Raw genomic sequence first — 20,832 nt, 5'->3', positions numbered from 1 at the left:
AGACGCTCACAGTCTCCCACAGCCCCTCATAAACGTTCCACAGCCCCTCATAGCTCTCATAGCCTCTCACAGTCTCCCACAGCCCCCCACAGCCCCTCATAAACGCTCACAGCCCCCCATAGCTCTCACAGTCCCCCAACAGCCCCTCATAGACGCTCACAGCCCCCCATAGCCCCTCATAAACGTTCACAGCCCCCCATAGCTCTCATAGCCTCTCACAGCCCCCCATAGCCCCTCATAAACGTTCACAGGCCCCCATAGCTCTCATAGCCTCTCACAGCCCCCAACAGCCCCTCATAGCCTCTCACAGCCCCCCATAGCCCCTCACAAACGCTCACAGTCCCCCAACAGCCCCTCATGGGCGCTCCCCGCCCTCAGCACCGCTCGCGCCCCCTCGCGGCGCAGGCCCCGCCCTTCTCCCCCCCCTCCCTCCCGGTGGCGCGAGGAGCCGCGCGCGCCGCTCCGCGCCTTCGGCCCGCGCGCGCGGCGACCGCCGTCCCGCCGCCTCCCATTGGCCCGCGCTGCCCGCGCTGGGCGGGGCCCGCGCCGCTGCCGTGAGGGGCCCGAGGGGCGGTGTGAGGGGCCCGAGGGGCCGTGTGAGGGGACTGAGGGGCCGTGTGAGGGAGCCGCGGGACTGAGGTGCGCTGTGAGGGAGCCGTGTGAGCCGCGGGACGGGGCAAGCCGAGCCGAGCGCCTCACGGGACCTGCCCATGGCCGAGAGGTAGCAGCCGAGCGCGGGGAAGAGCAGCTGGGCGGAGACGACCCGGAGCGCGGGGAGTTCGAACTTCAGAAACGCTCCCGGCTCCGCGCGCGGGAAGGCGGGATGGGGGTCCTGAGGGCCTGCAATGAGGTTCCTCGGGCATGGGGGAGAGGGGGGGAGCCCTCGGGACCGCCAGGGGTAAGCGGGGAGGGGAACTCGACTCTGCCGAGCGGGTGAGGAGTGTTTGCGCCGGGCAGGGCGGGCGGCGGGGCCGCTGGAGCTCCGGCAGGCGCAGCTCGGTGCCAGGAGAGCGGCCCTGCTGCTCTGTCTCAGGCTTTGGCTATTGGAAAACTGAGCCTTGAATATCAGTTTTCTAATCAACTTCAAGTTAATGGGTAAAAAAGATTAGTGCTCCGTACTTGGGTACTTGGGTGATCGGGAGTTCGTATGTGCAGAGAGATAGAAGCTTTCTCACAAGCGCAGGGTTTGCAGTGCAGTTGTAATTAACTTTCAAGTGAATATGGATACGTGGACACCAAAATGAAGCACTTGCAATAAATAGCCACTTACTTAATATTTATGTCTCCTTACTTAATATTTATGTCTCCTTCCTTACGTCTCCTATGTCCAAATGCTTGTTTTTCATCCCTGTCATCCAAAAAGAACGTGAAAACATCACCAGAGAGCTTTCCTGGGCTTTACCTGTGCAGAACTGCAAAACCGCACTAATTATGTATAAAAATTGAAGGGGATTAGAGTTGGGTTTATATTTGAAGCTTTTCCTTGCTTTGTATATAGGCTGGCTGTTCTCAGGTAGTGTTCTGTCTCTTAATGAGCCGTTCTTCAGTTTTCAGAAGAAAAGGGCTGACTGCCCTGACACGATACTGAGGAAGGGGCTGAACAACAGATACCGAGTGCTGGAAGTCAGCGTGATACAGAGAAATGGAAGTGACCCTGAGAAACACTTGAGAATTACAGCATCTCACTCACTAGAAGATACAGAGCTGTGCATTCTTAGGAATGGCTGGTAATTCATTATGCAGATGTCTGAAAAGAAAATGAAATACTGGATTATTAAGTAAATTTTCTTTGTGTTGCCTTTGAGAGCAGTTTTACTGCCTTAGAAATGATACAAAATCCTGAAGCAACCTTTATTTAATGTAACATTATCAGTATGTCAGCGTAATGGATATTCATCTCGAGAGAACTCATGTCAGGTAGCTTGTGTTGAGTGGGTATTGCTACCTTACAGTTTTAATTTACCTTTGTACTGACAAACAGCAAGGCATTTAACTCTAGGTAGGCTATTTGTTTAACTGTTTTGCATTAATTAGAAGTGTCCTTCCAAATTATGTACCCTCATTGTACATATAAATGTACAAAGCCACGTCTGTAAAACATGAGGGCTTTTTGCAGCCTGTTAAAATCACCTTAGCTCGAGCCCCACTGCAAAAGTTGTTTTCATGTAAGGATAAGATTCTAATTTAGAACTAATTGTGTTGCATGGTGTGTTACAGGAGAAAAGACTGGATAGTATTTTGAAACACATGGGGGTGCATGTGCTATTTGGCATTGCTTTTCATTTTCTGTCCAAGACTGAAAGGTGGGAGAAAAGTATAAGACATTATTTCTTGAAGAAAAAAATATCTAAGATCTTGAACCCTGAAATTTCCAGATCATTCCAAATATTTTTAGATTTTGCTGAGTTTCTGAAACAAATAGAATTGCTAAGTAAGAAGGCAGAACTCATGTAATGCAAAAGCAGTAAAACATAACAATGCTGAAATAGTTCAACACATCAGTCTGGAATGATTTGAAGTCAACAGGATTCCCCTGCTTACAGGCTGTCCTGATGCATGATCTAGTACTCAAAATAATGGGGTTTGTCAGTAAAAATGCCTTTATTCACTTTCAGGATTTATTTAAGTCAACTTCTTATAAGAAGAGTCCCAATAACCTCCTGTTTCAAAGAACCCCGTCTGCCACGTTGATGTGTAATTACCGCTGTGTTGTGTCCATATTGCCACTGACTGTTCCGTCGTATTCCATCGCAGGGAGTCCGTCCCCGTTGTTCCAGGGGACATCGTTCATTTGGAAGGGGAGTGTGGCTCCGGCACGTGGGTCATCAGTGACCGGTGTGGGTACCTGGTGCTGTACCCAGACCTGCTGCTCTCTGGCACTACGGTGTCGAACAGCATCCGCTGTATGAGGAGGGCAGTGCTGAGCGAACGCTTCAGGGTAAGAGTGAATTCCAGACTGTCAGGCCTCTAATGAGTTACTGCCCCGTTGAGACTGGTGGGTTTGCTCAGTGTTCATTCTGGCCGTGATGCTGTACTGCAAAATGTCCAACACAGAATAATTTGGGGTGGAAACTGTCTCTGGTTGAAATTCTTGGTGTTTTTTGAAAATCACAGCTGAAATAATCCAGTATTTTTAACACAGTTACTGGGCTAAAGAAGTGGTCTTTCCACTTAAAATTCTGATAACTTCTTTGATAATCTCTTGCCACGTTTTGTGTGGGTATAAATCCTTTGTGAAGGATCTGCCCCTCATTCATATGAAAACATTACCACTCTTGGCCAAGAGCCTCTGAAAAATAAGAGTTTGAATCCAGCTGCTGGACCACTGAAAGAGGTTTCTTGTGGTAGTATCCTTGCTGATATGTGGATGGCAGAGAAGCAACAGCTGCCAGTCTCAGCTGATGAAAACTTCCAGACAGGATAGGAATATAAATCCAGATGAGTAAGGGAATTGTAATGGTTTAGTTTGCCACTAAACTCCCAGCCTGGCTGGAAGTCTGTGACTGAAACAAGAAAATTAAATAAAGGAAATTAAGACTAGGAAATGGTGTCAGCCCCTTATTGGAGGAGTGATGGGAATGGAATGATTGTTTGGGACAATGCACTGACAACCCCTGACACTGGGATAACACCATCCACATTGTGAGTGCAATCCACAAGTGACTGGTTTGTAACAGATACTGTAACATCACAGTGATCAGACTTCCAGTTGTTTGGTGGTGACTCACACAGAGGTCGTTTTGCTACCACTTTCAGTTCTTGTGACTCTACAGAGCCCAGCCCTGCTGATGGGTTTCTGAGCCATTTTGGAGATACTTGGAATGATTCTCCTGTGAGTTGGTAACACACGGGAAACTGCTTTGTGCAAAAAATATGTGTAAGATTGTAAAGGTAAGTATTTGCATTAGGAAATACTACTGTTTTGCCCACAGGCAAAACTTTCTCAAAATTCATTTTAATCTGTGCCTTTGTTTCTCACCTATCAATCACATAGGGATTATTTCCTAATGTTATCAGGGTTGGGATAAAGCAATAGGAGAGACTCATTTCAATTTGGCTGCTTTCACAGTTGGGTTTGACTGGACAGTAATTAGTGAGGTGAAAGCCATCATGATCTTGCAATTAAATAAGTGCAGTCCATGATCTGCAGCAAAGAAACCCAGAAATGTTATAGTGAAGTTGGTATGAAGTGGCATAAACCTTGATGTGTTGTGACATCTGTTGCAGGGCTCAGAGTCTGGTTCGCGCCAAATGCTCCTTGGTACAATTCTTCATGACATTTTCCAGCAATCTGTAACAAATAACTTGACACAAGAAAAAGTACTAGAACTAGCAAATAGAATTGTGTATGGACAAAAGTACCTCAAAGAAATGTAAGTAGCATCACAAGTGTCTTTTATGTTTGGAAGACAGGGCAGGAACTCTTTTAAGTTACACTTTAGAAAATGTAGCACTATTGTCTGGAGAGTGTTGTGCCAAATGACTTTGCTTGATGGAAATGGGGTACCTTTTAGTAAGATAATTCCCCATTTAATAATGTAATTTTGTTTGCCTTCCCTGCTGAGCTACTTCTGTGGATCCAAACTGTGCTTCTGGAGTAACTGTGTGTATGTGGGGGTTTATTCCTTCAGGACAAGCAGGTTGCAGTGTTTGTGCCTGTAACATTAGATTTCCAGGCTGATTTAAATGTGACAAACATAATTCATTATTATCCTCAGGAGATGAACTAGAAATTGTGACTGACCAAGCCTTGAATGTCTGAGGTTTTCATATTCTTTATCAGGTTGCTTAAAGGCTCAGTTGCTAGAAGATGTTTCACTTCTTTTCTCAGCAAAGCTGATAGAAATGCTAGCCAAATAAATAGTCTTAATATTTCCATCAGAAAATGGTAAGATGAATGGCTGTCAGTTTTAGCATTTTACTGCAGACTTCACTAAAATCTAATTCTACTCATGTAAAAAATAAAAATCATTATATTTAGGCTGTTAAAAATTGCCTGTTGGGCAATGTCAGTACCTTTTAGCCCCAGATGAGTTGGAAGTTAAAACTGTAGAAGGAAGATTTATTACTCTAGTTCTGTTATGAAGGTAATATTTTGAATTGTGACTCCCAAGATTACTTAAAGGCCTTTGTCACCCTGGGCCTCCATGAAACTGTTAATTTGCAATTCCTTTTGGCATATGGAGGCCACTGTTTGTTGGGATTGGAAAGTAATTGCTTGAGTCTGCTGGCTGTGGTCATTTACACTTGTATGAACCTTTTTGTGCAAAACCCACTTGTATTTCTCTGTTGCTGTAGAATAATGACGTCATTTCCAGTGAATGCCAGCTTAACTAAGCTGTCATTATCTACAATTTTTAGATGCTTATTAAAACTTGACAGTTACTGTCATTAATCTTGTGGATATTCAAGGTAAAATCTCTCTAGTACCAGCAGCAAATCTCATATTTCTTTCTCCTTAATGTGTGTGGTTTTATTTTTCAGGTATCACTTAAATCTGAAACAAGCAGAAATAATGCAGGAGGTGGAAGAATATTTACCATCATTTTTTAAATGGGCAGAAGACTTCATGCACAATCCAGTGAACCAAAATGAAATGCAACTAAAACTGTAAGAAGCCAGGAGTTAAAAGTTAAAACCATTCTATATTGTGTACCTTCTTTAGCTCACTTTTAATTTTCAGAACAATGCTTTTCCTGCACATCTGTTCAGTGCTTTGTAGCTAATTCATGGCCTCAGTGCCAGTGTAGCTGATCTAGAGCTACATATTTAGCTGCCATAGTGAGTACTGGGGCAAGACATGAAGCCTGAGGGTGAACTGACATAAAAATCCTACTGATCTTAAAATCCTTGTGAACAGTGTGGTACAAACTAGAGATTTTAGTGATTAGAAAGGCAAGCTGCTGATTAAGCTAACATTTACTGTAGATATGTGCAACACTACAAATCAGAATGTGAAACTAGTAATCAAATGGAATTTTTGACTGATTCAACAGTTTTTCAGTGAAATGGTGATTTAACCCAGCTGCTGCTGAGCTCTTCTTGTCTATAGCTTCTTGCTGTTGATTGTAATAACCACAGGGTGTTAAAGTTGCAGTGAAATGGCAGGTCTAGGTAAAATCTGTATGCTGCTGTCCTGTGTATATCGTTAATTTTTTTGTTTGTTTTAGAGTGTGGTTGTTGACAAAAGACCAAAGACAATCACAAGCAGTTTAAGAGTCTTATTTAAAGTTTGAAATTCAGGTGAATAGCAAAACTATACTTAGTTTCTGATATGACACTTCCTCTGTTAATGGGAAGAGAGTTTGAGTGAAACTGGATGCATTTTATTTCTGAAGTTAGTTCCTGAAGAGAACCTGTAATGCAAAAAAATCACATTTTGCATTTGCAACACATTTTAATGTTTAAATGTTAAGAATTAAGGAAAATTGTTAACTTCTGGCTTAATTTTTCTTCCTAGGTCAAATGGTGAAAAAACAGAAGTGGTATCTTCTAAGATAGAGATTGTAGATATCTTGGACATCGAAGAGAACATCTGGTCTCCCAGGTTTGGGTTGAAGGGAAAGATTGATGTTACAGCCAGGGTGAAAATCCATTGCCAGGCTGGAGAGCAGTCTCGGATAATGCCATTGGAGCTCAAGTCTGGCAAGGAATCTAACTCCATAGAGCACAGGAGTCAGGTACAAACACCCACTGTCCAGTTCCACTGTCAGAGACTGTGGGTACTTTCTTGTTTGATTAGATGAACTGTTTTGTCTTATCAATGTGACCACATTTTGGTGTACTCTAAACTCGGGGATGGCTGATCCTGGCATGCCCAAAGCTCCTGGTATAAAATGGAAGTGAACTGAGGAGTAAGAATTACATACTTTTACCACTTTCAAATACATTTTTGGTTTTTATCCTGAAATATGTGTTCTTCAGTCTCTTCTTGTTGCATTCAAATATTAGGTTGAGGCAAACTGCTTCAGGAATTAGTGTTGTGCATATTTCCAGATAGCTGGCCTGATCTAGAGGCAGTAGTCTTGTTATTAACTTCTGAAGTTGCCTTTTAGTTTCCATCCTTGGTCAGGTTCTTACTGCTTATGGCTTCTAGAATACGTGTGACAATAATGAGTGTTTAGCCATATAAATTATGGAAGAGCTGAATACTGATTAGAATGTATTTTGGTTTTAATGCTGCTGGTTTTGCCTGGAGTAGAGATAAATTCCTTCACAAGAGATAGTATGGGCTGTGTTTTGGATTTGTGCTGAACACAGGCTGATGATGGAGATGTTTTTGTTATTGCTGAGCAGAGCACACACAAAGCCAAGGACTTTCCTGCTCCCTGTCCTGCCACACTGGGGAGGAGACTGGGGATGATGGGAAGTTTGGAGGGGACACAGCAGGGACAGGGGATCCCAGCTGACCAAAGGGACATTCCAGACCACAGAGCTGATCACCGTGCTCGGTGTGTGATGTGGGGGAAGGAAGGGGGAAGCTTGAGGGGATGTGTTTGGGGTGATGGTGTTTGTCTTCCCAAGTCACCGTTACATGGGATGGGGCTCTGCTCTCCTGGAAGTGGCTGAACTCCTGCTGCCCATGGGAAGTGGGAATGAATTCCTTGTTTTGCTTTGGTTGTGTGCATGGCCTTTGCTTTTCCTGTTAAACTGTCTTTATCTCATGAGTTTTCCAGCTTTTCCCTTTCCGATTCCCTCCCCGACCCCACTGGTGGGGCAGTGGGGGAGCAGCCATGTGGTACTTGGCTTTAAACTTGGGGTTAAACTGCAACAAACATATTGCAGTAAGTTTCTCTCAAATGTTTGCAGGTTATTCTGTACACACTGTTGAATTTAGAGCGGAGAGCAGATCCTGAAGCTGGATTTCTTCTTTATCTCAAAACTGGTACAATGTATCCTGTTTCTGGAGCCCGCCTGGACAGAAGAGGTAAAGTTGTTCCCCTTCCCTGGAAACCAGAATTATCTTATCTATTGCTAAAACCTCTCATGTTGCCTGTAAGGTTTCCTTTTGCCAAAATAGCTGTACTATGTTATAACATCACTACTTCCAATAAGCTTATGTTAAAAACTCTATTATTTTAATGTAGCAGAGGGACTTTGTTATGTAAATAATCACTTCTTAGCTGACTAAAAAGTTGATAGCTAATTACTTTTGAGTTAGAAACTGTTGCAAACAAAAACATCAGCTTAGTTGGTTCTTTTCTGACAGAATTAATGAAGCTGAGAAATCACGTGGCCTTCTACTTAACGCACAGTACCTACAAATCTGCTGTGGGAAGGCAGCACTCACAGCTTGCTGCTTTGCCTCCCGTGATTGATGACAGTCAAGCCTGTAAATATTGCTCCCAGCTGCACAATTGCTTCCTATACAGCAGGTAAAAAAAAAAAAAAGTCTGACTAATGTTTCTAAATAAGTTTGAATAATCATAGCTTTTGATACAGTGGCTTCATTTTCAGGGTTGACAGCTTCTTATTTCTTTATTGAGGACTCTTGCATCCCGAAAGAATCTTTCACAGACTCCCTTGCAACTTTTGTAATGCAGGGTCTGATCTCCCAGAGACTTCATGTATTTGCTCAGGTACACTTTCTGCAAGAGAAAATCTGAGATAAGTCTCAACAAAATACTTGATGACAATAACAGATCTGTTATATATAAGTTAATAATATTTAAAATTTTAAAAAGCTATATTCTCTCAACTTTTTGAAAGAGGAGGTTTTTGGGCCTGGATTCTGGCTGGACAACAACTCTTTCACTTTGACTCTGTAGAAGATTGTTTCCCTGGAGGATATCACACAAGTAATGATGCACTGATATTACTCTGCTAAAGTGTTGTTGCATTGCCTGTTAAAGAGAAGTAATGAGCAGATATTTGCTAAATTTTCACATGAAGTTTTAGTCTTTATGCTGCACAAACCCAGAACCATTTCTTGTACTGAAGAGATCAAATGAGATATGTTAGAACAGGAGAGCCTTTGGTGTGATCTTGTGTAAACAGAACACCTGATTGTTTTTAAAATTGCAGGGGTAAAATTGTATGTGGAGGGAGCCAGCTTTGTGGGCATCCATGATATGTCTTTGTAAAGTAGGTTTTGTGCAATATTACTTCTAATACTCAGTTGTTACAGCACCAAGATTGTTTCTAACTGGGTAGCTATTCACTGGTGAACTAACTTTTTGCTATTTGACTGTATTTTGTATGTGTGATTAGGTAAAATATCTGGTGTTTAGTTTTGAGATAAATTGACCTGTCTGTGTATTGAGTATTAAATTCCTTTTGCTTAGCTAGATGTCAATGTTCATCTGCTGCAGTAAGAGGAGTAAAAAAATCAACTATGTAAATGTATACAGTACTATCTTTGAAATGCCTTTAATTGGTCTTTGATTAACTTACGTTCCTTGATAATTCAAAATCATAGAGATGATGTAAGGTTACTAATAGAAGATTACTCACATGAACAAAGGATACAGATTCAACTTGACTTCAGTGATGATAGATTAATCTATCTGGTATGTTACAGTATATATTTAGATTGTCATTATGTACATATGGACTTGCAAGCAAATAGATGCAGGTTGATTCTCTCCTGTGCTTGGTTGTATCCCTAGAGCTGTGGAGCAGAAGATGGCCAGTGTGTCCTTTCCTCCTGCTCTGGCACCCATTATTGACAGAGAGACCCAGCACCTGAAACCCTCCCACCTGGAGTATTTCAGCCTGTGGTACCTGATGTTAACCCTGGAGCTGCAAAGTGGGGAGGGTAAAAAGGGATATAAAAATATATGGATGATACCTTCTTTGGAAAGGTGAGGTGTAATTTCTAACCTCATGCAAATGATGGTTCCTCCTGAAAGTGAGACATTGTCCACTGGTGTTTTCACTGCCAGCAAAGCTAGATGTTTTCTAGTGCTGTTAGAAGCACTCAAATATGCTACTTGCATAGGTGGATTTTTTGAGATGTGACCTAATGGAGACATTAACCTAATGAATTTACTGGTTTTGTGTTTGCACTGTGGTGTCTGTTTGGTGGCTGTTGATAAGTCACACAAGGGAAGCAGCAAAGTGCAGCCTCAGCCTTAAGAAGCACAAGTGTAATTCTATTTGTGTCTCTGTGGGCTGAGGCTGGTGCTGACTGATCCCAGTCCATGGTGCTGTTTCTGAAGGTTTACTTGGCACAGTGATGATTTGTCAAGTGACTGATTAGTCTTCCCAGTTCTGATTGTGTTTGGGTTGTTATTTGTGCTTTGGGAATTATTTTTGTGTTTTGGTTTTGACGGTTGGTTGTGGGTGATATTTTTTTTTTTACTTGTGTGAGGTTTTTTTTTAATATTCCCGAGAAATTATTAATATTAAAATATATTTCTTTTTCTCATCCATTCAGAGAGAAGGCTGGAGATTGTGTTGGAAACTTGATCAGAGTGGATGAAGTCCGTGAAATTTCCGAGGGACAGTACCTGCATTTTTTTCAACGCAGAAATGGTTCCATACCTGGAACAAACCTGTTGGTTGGTGATCGAGTGGTTGTGAGTGGAGAGGAAAAGGGTTTACTTGGTTTGGCTACTGGCTATGTTAGAGAAGTCAGTGGAACAAAAGTCTCCTGTTTGTTGGGCAGGTAATAGGACAAAAAGAAAAATACCTGTTTGAAAACACTGTGGTCCTGGCTTCAGGAGGGGCACTTCTAAGTGTCCAAAAACCTGTGACTTGTTCTAACTCTTCTTGCTGGGCTTGGGGCACTCTTCAGAAATTCTCTTCTCTTGATGGAAAATGTCAGTACTTGGTCAATGGATATGCCTGTTGATTTAACATAAAAACATGTTTAAACTCCATTTACTCACATCTCCAACATGAGACAGTCATATGGATACAGTAATATCCATAACTTTCATTATTCAGTCTATATTGTCATTAAATTGGGCTGTGAGCATGTTTTACTTAGATCAGCTAATAGTGTATTTTTATTAGCTAATGTTTCACTCTTGCATCTCTGGAAGATACCATTGAACAAGTCTTTCATCATGAACACACTGCTGGAGAACAGAATTATTTTATCCATGTTATGTCATCCTTCAGGAATTTGTCAAAGCTCCCCAAGGACACCATATTTAGGTTGGATCATGAAGAGGGAGATTTTGGTGTAGGAGTCCCTTTTGAAAATCTTTCTAAATTGATGAAAGATTCTCCAGTCAGGTATGAAAAACCAAAATAATTTCCTCCTTTCAATCTTTTCAGGTAAAGTTTCTTAACTGGTAACTCTTCTTGCAACTCTTGTTTTCTTTTGCTTTTCTCCACAGTGAAAGGCTCCGCAACTTGATAATTGACTTCCAGAAACCACGTTTCATTCAGCACTTGAGCTCTGTCCTTCCTCCAGAGGCAAAGGAAACTGTTGCAAATATTTTAAAGGGTACAAAGTGACTTTCTACTCCTCTCTTTAGTGGTCTCTGTAGCCAAAGTGTTTATCATGCTGAATATAAGTGGTTTTTCCTCCTTTGGGGTCCAGTGGTAGTTTTCTGCTTATTAAACCAAGTTCTTGTCTTGCAGCTCTTCCAACTAGCTGAAGACTAATTTAGTCACAGGAAGACCTGATCAAACACAACTACCCATACACAATATATGGAGGTGGTCATTTAGGATATTAGAAAAAAAAAGTCACAAAAAGGTCTAAAAATAAAAATGCCTTCAGTTCCTTATTTCTAGGATTATGGTGCAGACCCTTTACTACTTATCTTGTGTATCATGTTTAATGTCATAGCTTCATTAGAACCTACAGACTTTGCTCAGTTCTTGTCTTTATTAAGGGCTTTAGAAGAAGATGAAATTATAGTTTTACTTTAACTTTAGTGATTGTTACAATTATGATGAAGTGTACTAACTTAGTTTTGATTTTTCTCCTCAAAGGTCTAAATAAGCCTCAGAAACAGGCAATGAAACAAGTGCTACTTTCAAAAGACTACACACTTATTGTGGGTATGCCTGGAACAGGAAAAACAACTACAATATGTGCTCTAGTAAGATCATGTACCTTGATTTTAATTTTCTTTGTGAGATTTAGAGGACAGCATTAAACAAACTGTATAGTGTCCAAAAATTAGCTGTCATGACTGAAATTATATAGACACTGTTAGATTAAAAGAAGAAAATACACTTCTTTTTACTTAAAAACCTATATTTGATAGAACTAAAACTGTATTTTTGGTGTAGGATTGTCTGTTGCCTGTGTAGGAGTATGTGTGGGAGGGAGGAGATTGAAGTGTGATATTTAATCACTTCTGTGATACTTTAGTGTTAAAATTTAGTGTTAAAATTCTTTGGCTCCAAATATCAGCAAGTCCTAAAAATCCTGAGCTACAGCTCAAAAAAGGGACTCCTTGGGAAGCCAGCAAATTGAACTCATTATTGGCTCTCTCCAGAACCACTTGTGCTTTTTGCCTTGTCAAACATGGGGCTGCCTATTCTCGTAGAGAACTAATAACTTTTCTTTCCCTTCCCTTTGCCACTCATTAGGTGAGAATTCTTTCTGCTTGTGGCTTCAGTGTTCTCCTGACTAGTTTTACACACACGGCTGTGGACAACATCCTGCTCAAGTTGGCCAAATTCAAAGTTGGTTTCCTGCGCTTAGGGCGAGCTCAGAAGGTCCATCCAGATATTCAGAAATATACAGAAGAAGAAATTTGCAGGTCCAGATCAATTAAATCTGTAACAGATTTGGAAGAGGTCTATAATAGTCAGGTGAGAAAAGTGGGTTTTGCTGCAAATCATTCAAGATAATTACGTCAGGATTTGATGTTCGGATGCTGCAGAGGAGAACTCATCCCAAAGGTGTGAAGTGCTGTAAGAAATCTGAGCTGGAAAAGATAATCAATCTCTGCATGGCTTCAATTAGTTTATAGCTGATAATGACCAGCATAGACAATGCTTCTCAACTTTCAGCCTGTTAATGTCCACACAAAGTAACTCTTCATTGTAAGTAATAAGTCCCAAACACTCCAGTGCTTTTCTCTGAGATCTCGTTACACGAGTCACTTCAGTACCCTCCATGAATTGTACAGGCTGAGAACGTGGCATCACTAAACACATGGCAGGAATGGGTTATTTGCTACAGTCTGCTCTAAAGCTGGCTTTGTTTGTCACTTGCAATTGATGCAAGAATATGTCAAGCTGTTTAGTTTAAGGGGAAACATTTTTTCTTTTAACCTGGAAAACATAGTACTAAAGGATATAAAATGTACCTTATCCTTAAAGTGTGTCTCAATTTTCAGCCAGTGGTGGCAACGTCTTGCATGGGAGTAAATCACCCTATCTTTGTTCAGAAGCAATTTGATTTCTGTATAGTTGATGAAGCTTCCCAAATAAGCCAGCTCATCTGCCTGGGCCCACTGTTCTGCTCCAAAAGGTTTGTGCTGGTGGGGGATCATCAGCAGCTGCCTCCACTTGTGCTGAATGCAGAAGCAAGGTAAGATAAAATGCTGCTGGACAGTGACTAGTAATGAATTCTGGGAAGGCTTTTGCAGTGTTCTGACTGACACACTTTTGGGTTTTGTGTTTGTGTTGTAACAGAGATCTTGGCATGAGTGAGAGCTTATTTAAAAGGCTGGAACAAAACCAGAATGCTGTTGTCCAATTAACTGTGCAATACAGAATGAATAGGTAATTTAAATTTTATTTATTACCTTGTGTTTTTAGTGTGGGATTGAAAGGGTAAGATTTTTATCCCTTTTCTTGTTTTTTTAAATCTTTAGTAAGATTATGTCACTGAGTAACATGTTAGTGTATGAAGGCAAACTGGAATGTGGCTCAGAGAAGGTGTCAAATGCCACTGTTAACTTGCCCAACCTAAAAAAATTGAAACTGGACCTTGTGGATGCTTCAAAAACGTGGCTGAAAGAAGTACTTGATCCAGACACACCTGTGTGTTTTCTGAACACAGAGAAGGTAAAGTTCATTATGTTCTTTCAACATTGTATTTTGATGCAAGTTCTCAACACAGTCAACATGTAAAACTTGATACAGCTTAGGTAGGGTAAAATAGGGAACTTCAGAGAATGATTTTCTGGTTCCATGGAAAATGTGCAGCACACACAAGTGGTGGTGGTGTAGCTGATCAGCTGCTGCTGGATCCATCCCATCTGGGAACAGCTGAAATGTTTAATTCAGGTAATATTTCAGAAAATATGGAAGGTACTGTAGACTTTTTTCTCATGTCCAGTGTAGCTCAAAGTGTGTAGCCAGTGGCAGGAATAGCTATAATTCTCCATGGAATTTTGGAGACTTTCTATATGCTGAAGTGTAAGGGAGGAGTAAGTTGGTTTAGACATGCCCTTTCATGAGGACACCAATTTTTGCTGGAAAATTACAACTCAAGAGTGGATAAAAATTCTGCAAAGAAGCTGACTAGGAACAATGAGGAGGAATTTAAATACATGTAGAAAAAGATTAATAAATTAGTACATATTTGTGGTCTCTAGTACTTGTTTTCACTGTAGTTGGTGATTGAATTATGAAGATTTTAATCTTCCTTCCTTCCTTAGCAGGTTTTCTGTTGATTCCTATTAATACTGTGTTTTACCAATAATTGAATCAGCTGATGATCTTTTGTGCTGACTCTGGGTAAAACTCTCCAACCTCCCTGTGCTGTCTACAACATCCTACAGGATTCCTATTTTTTTTTAAGACAATTCTATTAGAATCTCTTCAGTGACCTAAAAAGAAACAGCGTTTACTTTGATGACGTAGAGAAATTTCTAAAAATGCCTAAACTGAACAGGGGCAGGAATGCCTCCCTAGCTGCAGTCCCTTTCCCAGGAAAGCAGACAGTTGGTCCCAGGAAAGGGACTTGTTAAGAGGAAGCTGGCTGGTACGCTGTTCATCTGGTAGTCATAGAGAAATTGGTAATGGGGAAGCCAGAGTTTCTGTTCCATTTTGAATTTTTTTTTTTTTTCCTAGAAAGCCCATCTTGAGTGTAAGACAGCTGTTCTCTTTGTAGAAACAGGAGGAAAGTTTCTCTTTCCAAAATATTCTTGGGTTTGTTCCGACATGGGGCTATAATATCATTTCTCCTTTTGTACTTGCTGTCAAAACTCCATGTGTTGGGGTGGTCATGGTGAGGGGGGAGAAATGGAAAAGCCCCCTCTGAATACAAGACCAAACAAAACCAGTATTTCCTTGGCTTCATAGTGGTTTTTTTTTCCCCTGTGTATTTTTAATATAACCAAGAAAAGCTTATGAAGAAATATACTGGGGGGGGCAATACAAACGGGGAGAAAGGAGGGCAAAAAACATCATGATACCAGCAGGAAGCTTCCATTTATTATGCTTACTTTTTTAAAAAAATTAAAAAAAGCCTTTATTGTTTACTGTGTAATAATGCAAGGTGTTTGTGACAGTGATGGGAAATCTATTTGTTTCTTTTCTGCCAAGCCCTGTGTCCGTCTGCACTTCTGACAGCTTGGGCCTGGAGACTGAAAAATTATGTCCTTGATTTAGGGCAAGTTTCCTGAGAAATTCTAGGCCAAAGCTGGTTTTATTGGGGGTTCTGTTGGTGCACTATGTGAACATGAGAAATACAAATGTAAGCATGTGTTACCATAAGCATGACCTGGCTTTTAGAACTTCTTTCCTTCAAAAGATTTTTGTGTAGTTTTTGGCTACATTAATGCTACTCTGGAGAGAAACCAACTGTTCAGTAAAACAGTGCTTTTCTGCTTGGAGAAAACTCTGAGCACGTGGAGTTTGGAGGCTTCTTAGATGTGACATTTTCAGAATACTGAGTTCCCAAAAAAAAAGGTAAAACCAGTTGTAGTAGAACTCTTGAGAGTGCTGCTTTAATTTACACTACACCACCTCCCATTTTCAGTGGCAATGCTGTCCTCAAAATTGAAAAGGGAAACAGAACATGATGAACATGTTAAAAGTGGCATCTAAGAAAACATGGCTTATGTCAGTATAAAATAGTGGAATGGTTATAGTAGAAAATGGTGGGAAATGAGTAAAAGTAGCAAATGGAATTTGGAGCTGGAAAGCAGTTTAGTGTCTGTTCAGTTTTATACTCTTTGCAAATAAAGAGGTCTGCTTGACCCCAGTTTACCTGATGGACACCATCAGTTCTTGCTGTTGATATTTCAGCTTTAGAGAAGGCACGAGCTGAGCCAGGAGAATAAATTGCAGAACTGTGATACCACAATGACAAGAGTTCACATTCTGAGCTTGGTCTTGGCTTCTTGGCCTCGTTCATTCATACAAGGTGTAGGAAAAGGGAGTTAATAGTTAAGAAATGGTGAATTCAGTGAATACTCTCTTAAAAGATCAGGAGTTCAAGACCACTGTTTTGGATAGTTCTTGCTTTAGTTTTAAGTGTAGGCTTTCACACATGTAAAAAAATAATCCTTTTATGCCACAGACTGGGGAAAATTCACTGTAAATATTGCTGTATGGAGAGCATTAAAAGAAAAATTCCATGTAAAATGTAATTTTCTCTCTTTTCTCTCTTTTTGATTTGTAATGTGTGAGCTGTAAAGTCAGAGCATTAAGGTTTGGCAGTTTCTGAAGATGTGAACTCATTCTAGAAACTCATTTCAGCAGTTTGTTCCAACTTGTTTTGCAAATGCAGCATTCTTTAGTTACTTTACAGTACAGGCTCTTCTGATTCGTAAAATTTAACACTTAGCCTTGTTTTTTAAATTAAAACCATTAGTATAAACCCACATATGATATGATGAGTTAGGGATCAGAATGTGGTACACCATTATAGACTGCAAAAGTAATTATACCCTGTTTATATTTTTAAAGGTCCCAGCACCAGAACATGCAGAAAAAGGTGGCGTAAGTAATGTGACAGAAGCTAAAATAGTGCTCTTTCTCACATCCTTATTTATTAAGGTAACTCTCACATTAGTGCATTGTTTGGAGGGGCAGCTTTATGACTAATGGTTCTTACATTGCTGCAGTAATGGCACCTCCTGTGTTTTGGGTTATTCTTTGAGGGATAATCTTAAGGATAAATTGTGGGTTGACTGCATGTCAGTACAGTGAGGAGCCTGCTGCATTCCTTTCCCTGTCCCTTGCCTGGCTGGATTTAGGATGTAAATAAATCAGCTGGATGCCAAATTCTTTTAAGAGATGAATACTTCTTTGGGAGGGATGGAAGAGGATTTGCCTTTCTTCCTTATTTCATCCAGTAATACAGACTAGGAGTTCTCAATGTTCACCTCACAGTTTGACAAAGAAAGAAAAATGAGGATTTCCTGGATATCTGTCTTTGTGCTAAGTTAAGACAAAGCTTGGGATCTTTCAGTAACTCAGGTTTTCTGTTTTCTTTAGTAATACCAGTCACACCTATAGTTCCACTGATGACTTAGTGTAGACACAATATCTTGCAGCACTGTTTAAAAAAAATAAATTAAAGAAATCCTTGAGGGTTTTGTGATGGCGATGAGTTTCCCAAGCCAACTGCAGTGACAGCTTTTTTCTTCTTTTCCTGCTCCTTTCAGGCTGGCTGCAAGCCTTCAGACATTGGCATCATATCACCCTACAGACACCAGTTAAAAACAATCACTGATTTGATGGCAAAACTGAAGGAGAACAGAGTGGAAGTCAACACAGTCGACAAATACCAAGGAAGAGACAAAAGTATCATAATCGTGTCTTTTGTTAGGAACAGTAATGATGAAAATGTAAGTTGGTCATACTACCTTTGTGCCAACTGTAGTAGTCAGATGCCTTTTGAAAATGAGTGTTTTATCTACATTAAATAGGAGAAATAAAAGCAAGTTCCATTTATCTGACAGCTTGGCAACCTCCTGAAGGACTGGCGGCGCCTGAACGTTGCCATCACGAGAGCCAAGCACAAGCTGGTCATGGTGGGCTGTGTTCCATCCCTGAGCTGCTATCCTCCCCTGGAGAAGCTCCTCTGCCACCTGCAGTCCCACGCAATGATATCCTTTTTCTGCACCCTGGTTTGGGAAAGGGGAAAGGTAAGATTGACTTACTGAGATTTGAGGTAAGGATGGGAAGATCTTGGATTATTTAGCTTGTGTTTTTAACAGCGATTTGCCACACAGCACAAAATGTGCTAATTAAACTTGCCAGAAGTGTACTCGAGATGAAGAAATAAAAAAAAGTCCACGCTGATTTGCAAGTCAACTTTAATGTAATTTTTTAATTTTGAGGCCTGAATTTCTGATTTTTGATGCTCTTGCATTCTTTTCTGTGACCATCCTAGTTTCTTGGCATCTTAGTGTGATTGCTTTCTTCAGAAGTACCATGCCCTTCAACACATCTGCTTCGTGGATAGTCTTGCTGGAAAGGAAAATAGGTTCTTTTTCAGGTGACTTGTTCATTTTTCATTTCTCTCTGGCATCGTACTGAGTAAGCTTTAGCTATGGCTGTTTCCATCTCCTATTTAAACAGGAAATAACCTTGTTAGCTGCTTTTTTTGCAAATCCCAATATGTATTCAAACAGGTTTGGGGAATGTGATATGTTGTCATAATGCTTCCTTAACTTGCTACATCTTCAATCTTCCAGCCGGGGCTCATGAAAGTATCCACAAGTGTAACATCTTATGAGCGTGAGGATGGGAAGTTTTACAGCCATTTGTATCTTTTCTTTTGCTCTGGTTCTAAAGACTTGAAAATACAGTTTACACACAGCGATTCCATTTACTGGAATTCCCAATTAAGGTGCTGGGTTGTGCTGTTTGGAACAAAAATAGGAAAAACGTCTTTGTCGTCGTCAAAGCCTCACATTCTTCTTTAAACTCTACTCCTGTTTTTTAAAATACCGAAGCGTTTTATATTTATATACATAATGTAATTAATCTCTCTCACGAAGATCCCTTGATGACTTTTCTAATCGCTGGATTTTGCACACATCAGGGAGAAATGTGATGCTGATTGACTAATTCCCTGTTGTTAACTGTGTTCAGCAGATCAGTCTGAAGTGAAATGCTTCCTAGTAAAACTCTGTTTTCAGTTTGTCTGATCTGTAGTCTTCAAACCAAAACTTTCCCAAGAAACAGAGCCAGAGCTGCAGCTTGCTGACTGAGAAGTTTACATGCTCAGGTTCTAGTTTTTTTACAGATATGAATATTCATATTGGATATGATAATAGCAAACACTGTTTACTTGAGACATCTGTAGTCTTTATGCTACCTCATATTCTAGACTAAAGAGACTGAAAAGTTTCTTTGCAAGATTACTGTTGGAAACATCAATTTTCTTGATTCTTCAGAATCATTAGTATTTGTTTTCTCTGGGATCAATGTCAAGTAGCTGTGTGCATACAGATGCAGACAAACTTATTAAATGTGGGCATTTTCACTCTCTTACACTGCTCCCTGACTTTTTGTAATGCTTGAAATAATAAAAGTTTGCTGTTTGTTTCATTACAGTTGTTTAAACTTTGTTAATACTGTGCTTTATATAATACAAATACTTTTAACAGTTCAATATCACTTTAGTATCTGACAGGATATCCTCCTTTTTCTGGTGAAAATACATGTTGCATCAACTGTGTCTGTGCTCTGTGACTTCCATAAGATGGAAAAAATACAGTAAAATACACTGTTCATTATAGTAGCAATTTCAGAACAACATATACTGGTTTAGAAGAGTTTTTCTTTCTATATTTAGGATCTACATGTACAAAACACTGAGACTTAGCTAATCTATTTTCTTACACCAAGTTCTGCTTATCCAGGAAATGGTCTGCATGCGACTAAAAGGTTTATAAAGAAATTCGACCACAAGAACATTTCCTTATCTACTTATAAAATGCATCCTTCCTTCTTTTTGCATGGTTAAACTTAGATTGAGCAGTGATCTACAGATGAAACCATGTTTTGGTCTGGTATTCTCCCACAAAATTGAGATCTGATGCTCTAAACCACTCTGAATATATGTAGTGAATGTGTGTATTATGTATCTATCTATCTATCAATCAAAGAGTGTGCCTGTCCCCGTGGGCTGTTCCAGGCCTGTGCTGCCCTTGTCCTTTGGTCCCTCCTTGCAGGCCTGTTTTCCCTGAGCAGTTTTGTGGGCAGTCCCTGAAGCTGAGCAAAGTAAAGGACACCTTTTTGTTCTACAGCTTTCTGATGAGCCTTGTCTAAGGAGGGGAAAGATCAGGATTTAGAACAATTATTAAGCAAAGCAAATTGTAGTGCTTAGGGTGCAGTAAGCACAAACTGAGATCCCATCTGAGTGTGACAGAAATGCTTTGTGTTTAATGCCTCAGTGTGGTTTGGGTTTTTTTGTGGGTCTGTTTTTTTTTTTTTTTTTTCTGGTGATATTAATGTTTTAGTGTTTTTTGAAATTAAACCCCCAAACCTGACCTTTTTAAAGTACTACCTTTTATTTCCACCATACTATGTTCTAAGGTGCTAAACTCAAAGATATTTTTTTTTTTTCTGGAATACTGCTCCTACTTGTTCTGATACACGTTCTCCGGCGTTAGAGAATTATCATTTGGAATAAATGTTAGGGATTGAAGCTTTCAGTGGCGAGAGGGGTAGGGAAGGCTCAGGTTCGTGCTGCTGATTGTGCTTAGCCGATGCCAGAGGCCTCGTGTGCCGCAGCCTGCCCTGGCTCTCTTGCTGACGCCCCCTGCCCGGGCTGTGTGCTCAGCGCGGCCCCCGCGGCGGGGGGGCTCTGTCGCGACAGGGCGATAGGGGCGGGTCCTCCCGCCGCCGGGGGCGCCGTGCGGGGCGGGCGGGGCCGCGGGCCCGCAGGGAGCGGCTGCGGCGGCTCCTCCTCTCCGGCCATGGGTGAGCGCGGCTGCGGCGCCGGGAGCGGGAGCGGGGCCGGCCGGGGCGGGGGCCGCGGGGCCGGGCGCGGGGGAGCAGGGC

The 20,832-nt window shown here is 41.0% G+C and overlaps 2 protein-coding genes across 6 annotated transcripts in view; both read left to right on the top strand.

Moving 5' to 3' along the window:
• Window positions 1-604: 604 nt before the first annotated feature.
• On the top strand, window positions 605-19,375 carry DNA2 (DNA replication helicase/nuclease 2). The gene is made up of 21 exons (XM_027660938.1): window positions 605-721; window positions 1,548-1,727; window positions 2,755-2,938; window positions 4,228-4,373; window positions 5,485-5,610; window positions 6,461-6,680; window positions 7,810-7,927; window positions 8,210-8,375; window positions 9,609-9,803; window positions 10,379-10,609; window positions 11,068-11,184; window positions 11,289-11,398; window positions 11,893-12,002; window positions 12,499-12,723; window positions 13,254-13,447; window positions 13,552-13,641; window positions 13,734-13,926; window positions 16,780-16,869; window positions 17,481-17,663; window positions 17,778-17,924; window positions 18,500-19,375. Exons 1-21 carry the CDS (start codon window positions 711-713, stop codon window positions 18,554-18,556), a joined length of 3,093 nt encoding a protein of 1,030 aa, XP_027516739.1. The 5' UTR covers window positions 605-710; the 3' UTR covers window positions 18,557-19,375.
• Window positions 18,536-20,832, top strand: part of RUFY2 (RUN and FYVE domain containing 2) — a 26,526-nt gene continuing 24,229 nt past the window's right edge. For 3 of the 5 annotated variants that reach the window (XM_027660940.1, XM_027660939.1, XM_027660945.1), the window contains exon 1: window positions 20,447-20,510. In XM_027660940.1, the coding sequence (XP_027516741.1) occupies window positions 20,462-20,510 (49 nt within the window). In that variant the 5' untranslated portion in view covers window positions 20,447-20,461. Of the gene's footprint in view, window positions 18,587-20,446; window positions 20,511-20,683; window positions 20,752-20,832 lie in introns of those variants that run through there. The other 2 variants (XM_027660943.1, XM_027660944.1) reach the window with 2 other exon arrangements.

The sequence above is a fragment of the Corapipo altera genome, unplaced genomic scaffold, assembly GCF_003945725.1.
Source record: "Corapipo altera isolate COAL_440 unplaced genomic scaffold, ASM394572v1 133, whole genome shotgun sequence".
Taxonomy (NCBI): Eukaryota; Metazoa; Chordata; class Aves; order Passeriformes; family Pipridae; genus Corapipo; species Corapipo altera.
This window is presented reverse-complemented; position numbering and strand designations above follow the sequence as displayed.